At 36.4% G+C, this 14,660-nt stretch overlaps 1 protein-coding gene across 1 annotated transcript in view; it reads left to right on the forward strand.

The window, feature by feature from the left end:
• NYAP2 (neuronal tyrosine-phosphorylated phosphoinositide-3-kinase adaptor 2) overlaps nt 1-12,665 on the forward strand; it is a 312,055-nt gene extending 299,390 nt beyond the window's left edge. The window contains exon 8 of the mRNA XM_055573610.1: nt 12,438-12,665. Coding sequence (XP_055429585.1) covers nt 12,438-12,665 — 228 coding nt within the window. The remainder of the gene's footprint in view (nt 1-12,437) is intronic.
• Nucleotides 12,666-14,660: the final 1,995 nt, after the last annotated feature.

Here is a 14,660-nt window from a genome sequence, read left to right on the forward strand (position 1 = left end):
TGAGTCACAGAGGATCTCTCAATGGATTCTTGCTACATTTAGCTCAACTTTAAAAGCATCAGTGGAATTTCACATAAAAGATGAGGCTGCAGAGAGAAGGAGAGTTCCAGAATGAGGAAACAGCTTGAGCTAAAAATATGATCAAGTAGTGTGCCTGTGGTGTTGGGTGAGTTTTGAGTGGTTCTTATGACTGGAGTATGAAGCAAATAGATGGGATGTCCCTGGGGTTCTTCAGTAAAGAATCTGCCTGCAATGCAGTGGACGTGGGTAGGACACATGGGTTTGTTCCTGGGCTTGGGAAGATCCCTGGGCGAAGGAAATGGCAGCCCATGCTAGGATTTTTACCTGGAAAATCCCAACCCATGGGGTCGCAAAGAGTAGGACATGACTGGGCAACGACAAAGGACAACAACAAATTAATTAACTGGCAAAAACAACACTAAAACTCATTGTGATGGATGTGGGGCATTTACTATTTTCTGTAGGTAAAGGGGGAATCATTGAGTTGACATGACACTGTGGGGGCTTTGCAGGGAGGACTTGGGCAGAAGTGTGGATGGTGGATGAGAAGTAGCCAAGAAATGGAGCATTAGAGACAATCTTATTAGTCCAGGAATGGAACTGAGTCCAGGAAATGACCTGAAAATGTAAAAGATGATGGCAAATTTGAGAAAAATTTATGGAACAGAATTAACTGCATTTTGGGCCATTTGAATGCAGTTGCCTGAAACCTGCCTTATCTAGAACTTAGATTCAGGATCTCTAGGTATAATACCTAAGAATTTGATTTTAATGATTTCCTAAGGGGAGCTGAAAACATATTAAGATTTAGGGAGCATCAGTTCATCATTAATCTGAGCCAAAGTATCAAGGATTCTGAGACCCCAGAATTCAAATCCTTGAGACCCCAAGGATTCAAACACCCCAGAGCGATTTCAACTATGGAACACCCCGACTGTGACTCACATGACATCAAGGGCTGAATTTAACACTAGATTATTTCTGTGGCTGAAAAATCCCAGGAAATATATTCTTTTAACCTTGTAAAATTTGGGATATTTATTGGATTCAGTTGAGCCAAGTGAAATCAAATTGTTCAATAAATCAAAGAGCTCCAAAACTCCTTTCCTGAAATAGGGATTCCCTGATAGTTCAGTAGGTAAAAAATCCTCCTGCGATGCAGGAGACTCCAGTTCGATTCCTGGGTAGGGAAGATCCTCTGGAGAAGGGATAGGCTACCCATTGTAGTATTCTTGGGCTTCAATTGTGGCTCAGCTAGTAAAGAATCCACTTGCAATCTGAGAGATCTGGGTGCGATCCCTGGGTTGGGAAGATCCCCTGGAGAAGGGAAAGGCTACCCACTCCAGTATTCTGGCCTGGAGAATTCCATGAACTGTATAGCCCATGGGGTCACAAAGAGGTGGACATGACTGGAGCATTAGTCTTCTAGTCATCCACTTGCTTATCCATTCGTTCCTTGCATGAGTTTTTATGACATATTCCCTTGTGCTAAAGGCTAAGGGTGTGGTGATTTACTATGGAACCTTTCCCTGCCTTCAAAGAGCTCGCTAGTGGTGTCTGTACTCAGTCTACTAGGGGTGTGTGTGCTCAGTTGCTCAGTTGTGTCTGACTCTGGCCATGGGATTCTCCTGCCAAGAATGCTGGAGGACATTGCCATTTCCTATTCCAGGGGGTCTTCCCGACCAAGGAATCGAACCCGCATTCTTTACCACTGAGCCACCTTGTAGAGGAGCTTATGTTTTTGTGTCCACCTTGAGGTAGATGTTAACTTATTACATGTGTTTCTCCCAACAAAACTAAGGTCTTATTATTTTTACTTCAAAGCTAAAGAACCAAGGTCTCAGGAAGATTATATGACTTGTCCCAGATCTCACAAGTAATAAGTGGTAAAACCAGGCCATGATATTCATTTTACCCACTTATGCTGTCCCCTAAGAAAGAAGGAAATCAAACATGCACACAAAAATTGTATTGGTGTATTACAGAAGGATGCACAGTGTATTGGCGGAGCGTGGGGACAGCTGTGATTGCCATTGTTTAACAGAGTAGTACAGACCAAGCTCTGTCCTTAAAAGTGACCTGTGGGTCTTATTTAGAGGACATCATAATAAAACTGAAGAGTTAGATGTTTCCCTCATTTTGCAGGCAGAGAACATGAACAATCTATATTAACTTGAAACTCTATTTATAGACTTGCAATTGTAAGGCTTATTAACTTATAATTTAAAAATCTTTATGATGAGTGAGTTTTACATAATTGGTCATAAAACCCAACACAGATATGTAAAATAGCATATATGGTTTAAAATACCAACATGTGATGTTTCTTAGAGCTGATCAGAGATTGTATACTGAGGCAGATCTTCAAATCTAGAAAAAGAAGGGTGAAGATTATTCTAATTTTATCAATAGATATCTCAAAGCTAAATTTAGACCATTTTAAATAAAACCTGAAATTTTTGCATATACCTTAGGTGTACACTTTTAAAATAACTCTTTCATATACCATAGGTTCTAAATCAACAGTGCTGATAAGTGAGGAGAGAGTACAAAGGAACAGTTTAAAAAATAATATATCATAGTTAAAGATGAGTAAAAGCATAGGCATAAAACTATGGAAAATCCTTAAATTATCCCAAGGGTGCTATCATTTCAAATACTGTCATAGAATTTTAAAAGCTAGGAATGTTTCAAATATAATCTTTAATTCTCATAATATCTCAAGCAAGAGAACCAGATAAGTAACTTGCACATCACCAAGTGAGATTAAAAGTCAAAATAAAATCCAGGTCTGTGGAACTGACAAGTACCTGTTTTTTTGGTTTTGTAAACTTACATTATCTGCTTCGATGTTTGGCGGAGCTAATACAATATTGTAAAATTTAAAAATAAAATAAAATTAAAAAAAATAAAAAATGTTGCACATTTATATTATCTCTTTTTGTTTTGCACACTTATGTACTTTTTTATTTTTGATATTTCATACTTTCCTGTTCAAATAACTTCATTCCAGCCTTCATGAAAAAAAGAGAAACAAATTCATTTAGGGTAGAATCATCTTCCTGACCTTGAATTTGTAATTTTCAAAGTAAAACTAATGGTATTTTAAAGTAATTATGAGCTTCCCTAATGGCTCAGCAGTAAAGAATCTGCAATGCAGGAGCCTCAGGAGATGCAAGTTTGATCCCTGGGTCAGGAAGATCCCTTGGAGGAGGTCATGGAAACCCACTCCAGTATTCTTGCCTGGAGAAGCCCATTGACACAGGAGCCTGGCTACAGTTCACAGGGTCACAAAGAGTTGGACACAACTGGAGCGATTCAGTGTGCAGCATGTAATTATAAAGTCACATGGATTAATTTTTAATTTATTTTTAATTGGAGGACAACTGCTTTACAATACTGTGTTGGCTTCTGCCGTACAACATGAATCAGCTACATATTTACATATGTCCCCTACCTCTTGAACCTTCTCCCACTCCTCGACCCCATCCTACCCTTGTAGGCTGTCACTGAGCACTTCATTGAGCTCCCTGTGTTATAGCTGCCTATATACTTGTGGTAGTAACCTCCCAATAGCTATCTATTTTACTTACAGTAATGTATATGTTTCAGTGCTACTCTCTCAATTCACCACCCGCTCTCTTCTTTCCCCGCTGTGTCCAAAGTCTGCTTCTCTATTTCTGCCCTGCAAATAGTTCATCAGTACCATCCTTCTAGATTTCACATAAATGCATTAATACAGGAATAGAACTACCATATGCCTCAGCAGTCCCACTACTGGGCATATACTCTGAGAAAACCATAACTGAAAAAGTCACATGTATCCTGGTGTTCATTGTAGCACTATTTATAATAGTTAGCACATGAAGGCAACCTGGATGTCCTTTGACAGATAAATGGATTGGGAGGTTTCAGTGCATGCGTGCCATGGAATATCACTCAGCCATAAAAAGGAACACATTTGAGTCAGTTCTAGTGAGGTGAATGAACCTAGAGGTTGTTATGCAGAGTGAGGTGAGTCAGATTATTTGATGGTATCATTTAATATTTACCATAGAAAATACTGTGATGTTGGGTCACCTCTATGTGCTTTCAATTATTTTTCACAAATACATAGGCAGAGATAGGTAGATGCATACATACATACATACATGGATAAGCCTTATTAAATCAAAGAAAAATACATTTTTTTCCATTCTGTATAATTATCAAGGAACATGGATTTGATAACTTGTTATTCAATAAGTAATAAAACAATTATTGAATTTGCTGACAACTGCAGATAATTATAACCTTTTCAATTTTTTTGTTACATCAATTTCAAAAGATTTATTTAGGGTCTATGTTGCTGCCTATGCTATGGAAGACTGATATCTTCTTTCTAAAATATGTTTGGAAAAGTATAAAAGAAATACAAGTCACCAAAATATTATTTAAAAAGTTCTCTAGGCAACTTTTATATTGAAGTTGAATCACCAGTGTGACATATCACAGACGAACAAATAGCCACTTCAGAGTTATTAAAAGAAAAGCTTGACCTTATAGTAAATCTCTTATTGAGAGGACTTAAACTAGATTATCCACTTTATTTCTTTTATTCCAACATTCCTCTTCTTTCTTATAATGATGAAACTGTAAAATGTGTAGTCAGTGGGCCCAAATAATTTCTTTAAACTAGTTGTCAAAGCTTATTTTAAATCTGTCTCATCCTTTATGATTCACCTAATGGGCCATATTTGATATGAAAAATATTGTAAGTGTATATGAGTCAATGCTCTTGATTTTGTGTTAGCCCTTTTATAGTACTAACATTGATTTTATCTTTTTTGGTCTCTTATCAGGCATTTCTTAGGGTTAATATTAGGCATTTTAGGCATTGTAAAGGGTTAATTGGACATTTACTTAGTAACCTAGAGAACTTTCTTGAAAGAGGCAGACAATAAACACTTCAGCCTTTACGGGTCATGTGATATGAGTCCCAACATGTTGCTCAGTTGCAAAGTCATGTCTGACTCTGTGACCTCATGGACTGCAGCACATCAGGCTTCCCTGTCCTTCCCTATTTCCCAGAGTTTGCTCGAATTCATGTCCATTGAGTCCGTGATGCCATCCAACCATCTCATCCTCTGTCACCCCCTTCTCCTCCTGCCCTCTATCTTTCCCAGCGTCAGAGTCTTTCCCAATGAGTCGGCTCTTCACATCAGGTGGCCAAACTATTGGAGCTTCAGCTTCAGCATCAGTCCTTCCAGTGAATATTCAGGGTTGATTTCCTTTAGGATTGACTGGTTTGATCTCCTTGCTGTCCATGGGACTCTCAAGAGTCTTCTTCAGCACCACAGTTTGAAATCATCAATTCTTCTTTATGGTGCCAACATGTCCTGTACTAAAAAAGGCAGTGGGTTTTACTCGGGAAATGTGCTGTAGTTGGCCAATCTCTGTCTGTTATCCTGAAATAGATGAAAAAAATCCGTGCTACTTGCATGTTTATTCTATGTACATGTGTTAAATAAAGAATCAATCTCTTTGCCCACTAAATGGGACAGGAAAATGTTTTCAATGAGAGCACTATCACTTTTGGCTGACCTGTGACTCCGAAAGACAGAAACAGCAGAGGTGAAAGTGTCTTTCTCCCTTCTGTAATTCCTGAAGAAGTTGCTTCCCCTTCTCAAATCATACCAGCTGACCTCATGCCTGCTCTTCCTTGATGCCCCACTGATGTTATCCATGCTCTCCTGGAGAAATTTTTCTCTAGGGTAAAGAGAAAATTCAGAGAAATTTGATAATCTAGCTTCCCTTTCAGCTAGACTAAAGCTTATACTCTGCATACTGGAAACGATTATTTCCTTTTTTAAATTAATTTTTTTGGTGTATAGTACTACTATAGTGCTGTGTTAGTTTCTGTTGTACGGAAATGTGAATCAGTTATACATGTGCATATATCTACTCTTTTTTAGATTCTCTTACCATATAGGTCATTACAGAGCTGGGAATAATGATTTCTTAGAAAATGAGCTACCCAGGTAGCTCTACCCAGGTAGAAATTGGGACAAAGAGAGCAACATGGAACTGATAAATCCCCCTCGCCCCCCCTGCACCAGAGCTTTTGGAAATTAGTATTGGTGTTGTGTCTATTGTTTAAGGAATTAAATTTAATTCTCAAATCTTCAGGCTTACAGCCAAACTTTATTTCAAAGCAAACATCACACCTGCTCAAAAATCTTCAATGATTTTTTAAATGTGTTTATTCATGAAGCATAAAAATCAAAATCAGTACAGATAGATATGCTTGCATCAGCTTAATTCTTGTATCATTTTTAATATTGAAATGCTCCATGTGTTTACTCAGAGTATTATTTTCTCCTATGGTTTACATGTTTTGAAAAATTGAATAGTTTAGTTAAACATTATAGAGATTTTTTTATTGGATAGTCTCACTATTTCTTTGCTTTTGGGATAAAATGTACTCAATATTAGGAAGTACTTGATTGTTTTTTTTTGGAGAAAATAATTATTGAATTGAATTAAAATTCCTCATTTACGTTATTCTCGATGCATTGAAGAATCAGTAGATAAGATCATGAATGATGTATGGGACTTTACTGCTTTTCAATTTCTTGCATGTTAGTTAACTGCCTCCTGTAACCTTGTGCAATGTGGTGCATAAATATGCATAATATATATATATAAAGATATTCAAGTGTACATACTGTGTATATATGAATTATGTACATATATACATATATAATGTATAAAGGAAGTACATACAACTTCAGAAAGACACATGACTTCTCAAGGTCGCACAACAATCAAGATCCCAGTCAAGTCATTTAACTCTTCTATTATACCACGTTGCTTCCCTCTAAAGAATTAAAGATACAGTTACTTATTCTTTGGAAAGAATGTGATCCTATCATGTCATTTCTTAAAATATATATTTTGTGAATTTTAGAATAGTTTTGAACTTACCAAAAAGTGGCAGAAAACACACAGAGGATTCCTGCATGCCCCACACTCAGTTTTCCCTTTTATTATTCCCTTACACTATTATGGTGTTTTTGTCACAACTAAAGACTCAATATTGATAGATTGTTATTAAAACCATACTGTGATTGCTTCTCAGACTTTCCTTAGTTTATGTGATCTTGACAGTTTTGAGGATTACTGGACTGGTATTTTGTAGAATGTCTCTCAATTTGGGTTTGTCTGGTGTCTTTCTCATGATTCTATTGGAGTTATGGTTTAGAGGAGGAAGACCACAGGGATTAAGTGCACTTCTCATCATGTGATATCAAGAACGCATTCTCTCAACATTACTGATCAGTGTGGACCACCTGGTGTGGTGTAGGTAGTGTAGACGGGTTTCTTCATGTCAACTTCATCTTCTCCTCCTTTCCACATTGTACCCTTTGGAAATGTCATGTGTATAGCCTACACCTGAGGGGTGTATATTTATGATTCATCTTCTTGAGGAGGAGATTCATTTGATTTGATCTCCATGAAATTAGGCAAAAATATTGTCTCCATTGAATCTTGCTAATAGGAAAATCTTCTCCAAGATATATAAGTGTGTTCATACTAAGTGAATAATTGTCTCCCAGAGCATGCTTACTTGCTTGTCTATTTTTTTTTTCTTTCCTTCATGGTTCATACAATAAATGCATTTGGATTAAAGATAAGAAACAGACCACTTGATTAAATAACTAAGGAAGGGTTAGTCACTCAGTTGTGTCTGACTCTTTGTGACCCCATAGACTGTAGGCTGCCAGGCTCCTCTGTTCATGGAATTCTCCTGGCCAGAATACTGGAGTGGGTAGCCATTCCCTTCTCCAGGGGATCTTCCTGACCCAGAGCTTAACCCGGGTCTCCTGCATTGCAGGCAGATTCTGTACCATCTCAGCCACCAGGGAAGCCCCTAAAGAACTAAACTACTAGAGTTTATTTACTAGGCTTACTTTTAAATATTAATATTTATAAATTGGCATAGAAATGTTTCAACTATAGTATGAAGTGGAATGGAATTTTACAGCTAAATTTAAATTAAATATGAAGAATTAGATGAAAAAAAAAATAGGAAAGTCTCAATACCTTTTATGGAGAAGGCAATGGCACCCCACTCCAGTACTCTCACCTGGAAAATCCCATGGATGGAGGAGCCTGGTAGACTGCAGTCCATCAGGTCACTAAGGCTCAGACACAACTGAGCAACTTCACTTTCACTTTTCACTTTCATGCATTGGAGAAGGAAGTGGCAACCCACTCCAGTGTTCTTGCCTGGAGAATCCCAGGGACGGGGGAGCCTGGTGGGCTGCCATCTATGGGATCGCACAGAGTCAGACATGACTGAAGCAACTTAGGGGCAGCAGCAGCAATACCTTTTATGGGTAGTAGTCTTAACACACTTCATATAATGCCTAAACATACTATTTGTTATGCCTAAAGTAATGAATTAACACATACTATCAGGATGAAATATAATTTTTGGACACATTTTAGGGGGAAGGGATTTGGCCATGTCAATAGGCATAGAAATAACACTGAGTTTAACTTGGGGATTTAAAAACAATGTGTACTCTTCAGGAAAAAATTTTCAAAAACATGTGTTCTTTAAAAGTAAGTATGAGAAGCAGATTTATCCCCCCCAAACTGAATCTCATTCTTCATTTAATCATATTATTGCAACATAATAACAATTTGGGGGTGGTATTTTAAATGAGAAAAAAAGTTTGATAGCAAATTTAACATTAGAAGATTCTGTACCAGACTTGTTAGATTTGTTAAACTTTAAAATTAAAAAATGAATTTTACTATCTTCTAAGAACCTGAATTCTCTTAGAATACCTCTCCTTCTTTCATACACTGGGCAATGCTTTGTCATGGAATTTTTATTGACTGTGTAACAGACCCCCAAAAGAAAATAATTAAACATTGCAGAGTCAGTCTGGAAAACAAGAGTGATTGTCTACTAGTACTATTCTGAACCATTATATATCAATCAAGTGATATATAAGTATTCTAAAATAAAAATGCAATGAGTATGAAACTCAATTTATAACTCAATTTTTAAATTCTTATTCTTTATATTTTTAAAGAATGGGTTATTCTTAATAAATTGACATACCTATTTAGCATAAATACTAATTGACTGAAAACACTTATTCTCAATGATATAATGCATTTATGAACTGTAATGACAACTATGAAATGAAATGAAATATAATGAAATATATTGGTGGCACTGTTGTCAGAGGAATCCAGAAAAAAATTATTTTTCAGTTATATGTACTGATTCACACCCTAAAAATATTAAAGGAAATTAATAAGTGATTTAATGTTTGTATGGACAAGTAAATACCATGCAAATATTGAAGTGATGCTGTAAATATCTTACCTTAAAGAAGATGGGAGGTTTTGTGATTTCACTGGGATCTGTGAAATCCAGTGAGAATTTACTAAAAAGGAAATTATCTTGAGAGTTTTCTGAGGATAGCAAGTACTGTACAGCGATGGTGGCCTCACTCCGTTTCTAAAACTTTTATTAGAAATGATTCCGTTCTGCATGTCGGGGCTACTGTGTTGGATGCTATTTGGGGCTAGCCCTCTGAGAATTCTGTATTATAAATTCCATTTATAACAGTTTATAGTCACTCAATAAATTTTGCTTGTATTTCCACCCAAATAGAGTTATCGTATTTTTATTGCTTAGATTATCATGTTATAAAATATTACAAATCGTTTGAAAAATTATGAGCTACCCTGACAGTCTCATGTTGGGACAAAAACCTGTTGGTCATTGTCCCAGAAATTCACTTAAAAAGTGAACAGCCATGGCCATGGCCCTTTCTGCTTGGGGCCAGAGGACACCAAAAGGTGTCAAAGACAGCCCATCCTTTCAAGAAACTTTATGTCAAGTTAAGCTTATTACATACAAGATAGTTACCCAAGAGAATCACCCTCTGGAATCTAAGCCATAGGCTAATCAATTCAAGCCATTGATTTTACTTATTTGACAAGCAGTTTTTATTCACTCATAAAGCTATGAATATATTTGCATTTTTAATAGCATCTGGAAATGGTAGTACATACAACAACAACTATTATTATAATCTCTAAATAATATTCAGGAGATGGAGCTTGCTGTAGTAGAAAGATGATTTACTGTGGAGTCAAACAGATCTGAATTTGAAATAGACTTGCATCACAGCCAGTAACCTATGACCTTCCTTGAACTAGTTCCTTAAGCTTTCTGAGACTTGTCTTTCTCACTTGTGATGTGTAACTAAACCCTAACTTTCAGTGTGGCTGGGAGGCTTTAATATTAATATAACATATGTAGAGCTCTTTCCACATGAATGGCAGAGAGCATGTATGGAACTGTTGCTAGGTATTTGTCAGTATTAGGATAATAATTCCAGGGCAATATTTCACTGTTTTTTTTTTTTTTTTAATTATTTCACCTTCATTACCCAATCTAATTTTTAAACTAACTTCTGAAATGAAGATGTTATCAATTCAGTTATTCAGATAAAGAACTGAGAAAAGGAGTGACCAATGGAAACTCATCAAGTTTCAGAATTTGAATCTTTGACTTCTAGCTCAAGATCTTGTCCTTTCCATAAAGACTCAAGAAATGTGAGAATTCAGTTTTGCCTTGTTCACATAAAAACCTACCTTCCTGGTTTGGGCAAGATGTACAAATTCTTGAAAACTTAGCTTCCTCACCATCCTTGGAGGGTGTTGTACTGACTCGTCTCAATCCTTTCCAGTTTCACATGCACCAGAACCAGTAGCATGGAGTTTTGAAGGGCACAGGTGCTGAGATAAACTCTTGGGTTCAAATGTGACCCTGTCATTTGTTGGTTCTGTAAGCTTAGGCACATTACTAAATCTCTCCAAGTCTCATTTTACTCATTACGGGATAACAGGGGCTTCCTTGGTAGCTCAGACGGTCAAGAATCTGCCTGCAATGCAGGAGACCCGGGTTCAGTCTCTGGGTCAGGAAGATCACCTAGAGAAGGGAATGGCAACACATTCCAGTATTCTTGCCTGGAGAATTCCATAGAGGAACCTGGTGAGCTACAGTCTATGGGATCACAAATAGTTGGACATGACTGTGCAACTAACATACACATGGGGTGATTAAGAGTACTTAATTCAGAGCATTGTCATTGTGAGGAATAAATGCATTAAACTATGCAAAGTAATAAGAACGGGTTTTGGTATAGAGCTTTATATTGTTGTTTAGTGGCTAAATCATGTCTGACTCTTTTGCAACCCCATGGGCTATAGCCCACCAGGCTCTTCTGTTCATGTTTCCCAGGCAAGAATACTGGAGCAGGTTGCCATTTCCTTCTCCAGGAGATCTTCTCAACCCAGGGATCAAACCCATGTCTCCTGCATTGGCAGGCATATTCTTTACCACTGAGCCACCAGGAAGCCCCAGAAAAAGTGTTATAAATATTTGTCAATTATTTCCTAGAATTGTATCATTAAATTTAGTGCCTCCAAGTGAGCTGTTTTAACTCTCAAGTCATACAATAGATTTGCTCAAATGATTAATTGTAAGCATCTCCATCCTGGATTTCTGTCTCAATCACACTGCTATTCTGTAACAGATCCAACCTGCTAGCTTTGTGCTAAAGAACAGTTACTGGTGGACATAGTCACATACACCTGGGAGCAGTGTTTGCCTGTCCAGTAGTAGATGTATGTGTATCAATATACAGTCATCTCTAAATCTTCTCCTGATATCCAATTGACCTGATGAATCTGGTTCTTTGAAGTTCTGGAAATATTCAGGATCTGGATCAGTATGATTGTAGAAACCAATGATTCTAATTAAACATATTCTGTAGCATCAAGATGTATAGTGAAACTTCTTTGCAGAGTAATTATTTAAGTGTTTATATTCCAAGCATTGGATGTACATTGAAATTCATTTTGGTAGAAGAATGATTAAAAGTCTAAATTCCATGCTATTTATAAACAAATGTTAACCTTTAATTCACTAATAAAAATGTTCATGAAAACATATCACATTCATATAAGATCTCTCTTGAAAGTAATGCTAATAATTGAACTTAGAATATTGAGACCCATAAGACAATGGAGTCAACATAAAAATAATAGCCAAATATTTGGCAAATGGCTTAAAAATTTTACAGATTTTATTTCCATAGCATGGAGTTTTAGAACATATTGGTAAAATATTCACTCCTAAATTATTGTTTCATAATATCTCAATGTTTAATAATATAAGTACAAATTTTTTGGCACTTCTATGCCTTAATTTTGCTTTGTAAGAATTTTAAAAATATAGAAATGGCTGACATTTTTCAAAACAACTACTAGCACAGTGCAAAACAAATCTGCTTTCTTTCCATTTTTTTTTTCTGTATTCACTCTTTCTTTTTTGCTAGGTGGCATGCATGCAGTGGTTTCATGGAGACCATACAATGCTTGAGATGATTGAGAAAAAGCGTTGCTTGTGCAAGGAAATAAAAGCTAGACAGAAAACGGAAAAGGGGCTTTGCAAACAGGATAGCATGCCTATCCTACCCAGCTGGAAGAAGAATGCAGGTGCAAAGAAGTACAGCCCTCCACCCTATTCTAAACAGCAAACGGTATTCTGGGATACTGCCATATGACTGTGCAGGATGGCGTGAGCTCCACGTTACTTAACACGAAGAGGGAGGTCGACTCAGTCATGTGATAAGTAACTGTTACATATCTTCTCAGTCAGAATGGAATGCCAGTGGTTCCCTGGAAAGCCCATGGGAAGCTGTGCCTATTCATGGCGAGTTCAAGATAAAATGCGTATTTCCTTGCATTTAAGGCACACTTATTTATCATGGATTATTTTGAATCCAGAAGATATTGAGATGTAAATATTTTACTAGTTTATGGGTGACACCTGAAATAATACACATTATACATATATAAATGATAGAAATACCAAGAGTTTTACTATATGATACAATTTCGGTATTAACTGGTTTGTTATCTCTTTTATATGTCCCTTGATGCCTTTGATTATTAATTTTTGCATTTAAAATGTTTTTCTTTCTTCCTACATTTGGTTTCTGTACACTAGCTCATGTATGAATTATGTTCAATCACATAATATATGATCTGGTGCTAGTAATGTAGAAGTTGAAAATCACATCGTTAAGAACATCTGTTTGTTGCTTTGTACCTTTTTAAGGGTTTGATGGGAAATGAATGCCAATGTGATGCTGAACTTGGACATCTGCATTGCATCAACACTGATATTTTTGCCACATTGGCTTTATAAGAATTTCTCTTCAAATGTCGTCTTGTTTATACTAAGCAATGGTGAGTCAGACTCCAGAGAAAGTTACTAGGGTATATTTGGACATCCCAGCAGAAAACATTTCTTTCAGAAATGACTTTAGGGACACATGTCCTTGCATCATTGATCTGATTGGAGGAGACCAGGGTTCACTGTGACAATGGAAGGGACAAGGAATAGAAGGCGAAACAGCACGACTGCTTTCAAGGTGAGACCAGTGGCTTTAGAGCTGCTGCAATCGCTACTTTTGAGTAACTTTTCACGTGTATGTTTGTTTCCCCTAGAAAATGATCAATTAACATTCAGTCAGATGAGTTTGCATATTTCAGTACACTAAATGCCAAGCTTTCTCAAAATCTAGATGCCTGAATGGAGTAGTATTTCATGTTAACTTTTCAACGAGTTATCACCCTATTTGGGGGGTTAATCTTTTGTGCATGTTCATCACGTTCTTACCGATGATGACACCATGACCAAAGAATTATGACCAATTGTTTATTTTATTTTATTTCAAGGAAGAAACAGGAAATGCAGGGGATGGGAGATGGGGTGGATTCAATTTTTGAGGTGGTAAAGTTTAAGTTAAACAAATCATATATATCTTTTAAGAGTAACTTGTTGAGTATAAATAACCCCATGGAGGAATAAAAAGGAAACTATCATATATATTTTGTATATTTAAATTACTATTTATGCTTCCAAAAAATGGACAGTATGTGATTCTTCTTTAACAATCAATTTAGAATTATATTTCTGAGAGAAAAGGTTTGTGTTTGAAGTTGTTGTCATAGCGGTTTTCCTTGTAAGGGTTTTGACAGCGATAGTACAGTGCTGCTCAATATAACCAAATATAACAGGAAGTAGGGGAATTTTGTAATCTATATTGCTAAAGACCTGGTAATGCTTTATCAGTAATAGTTTCTTTCAAGCCTTTGAAATGTTATAAAATAATTTTTTAATATTTTATAATTAATGTATATTTTGATGCCCAACTAGAATTCTGAAAGAATAAGGGAAATAAGGTGAGTGGGAGCATGTGTATCTGTTATGTGTGCGTGTGTACACTACACGAGAATGAGTACTCGGTGGGGGAACTGTATACATAGAATGCTTACTGATGTTTTAAATTTTGCTTGCATCGTTGAGGTGGAAAAAAACAAAAGTAGAGTCACAAGTTAGTACATGAAATCATGGAGAGATCTTAAGTAGCTTAAATAGATCCTGCTGTCGTATTTCACCAGTTATAGATTATGTTTCAAACCCCAAAATCAATGGGGTACAAATCTTAAGAGTGGTGAAAATGTATTAAGGTAAAACTTAGAATTGACAT

Source organism: Bubalus kerabau, chromosome 3, assembly GCF_029407905.1.
Source record: "Bubalus kerabau isolate K-KA32 ecotype Philippines breed swamp buffalo chromosome 3, PCC_UOA_SB_1v2, whole genome shotgun sequence".
NCBI classification, from domain to species: domain Eukaryota; kingdom Metazoa; phylum Chordata; class Mammalia; order Artiodactyla; family Bovidae; genus Bubalus; species Bubalus kerabau.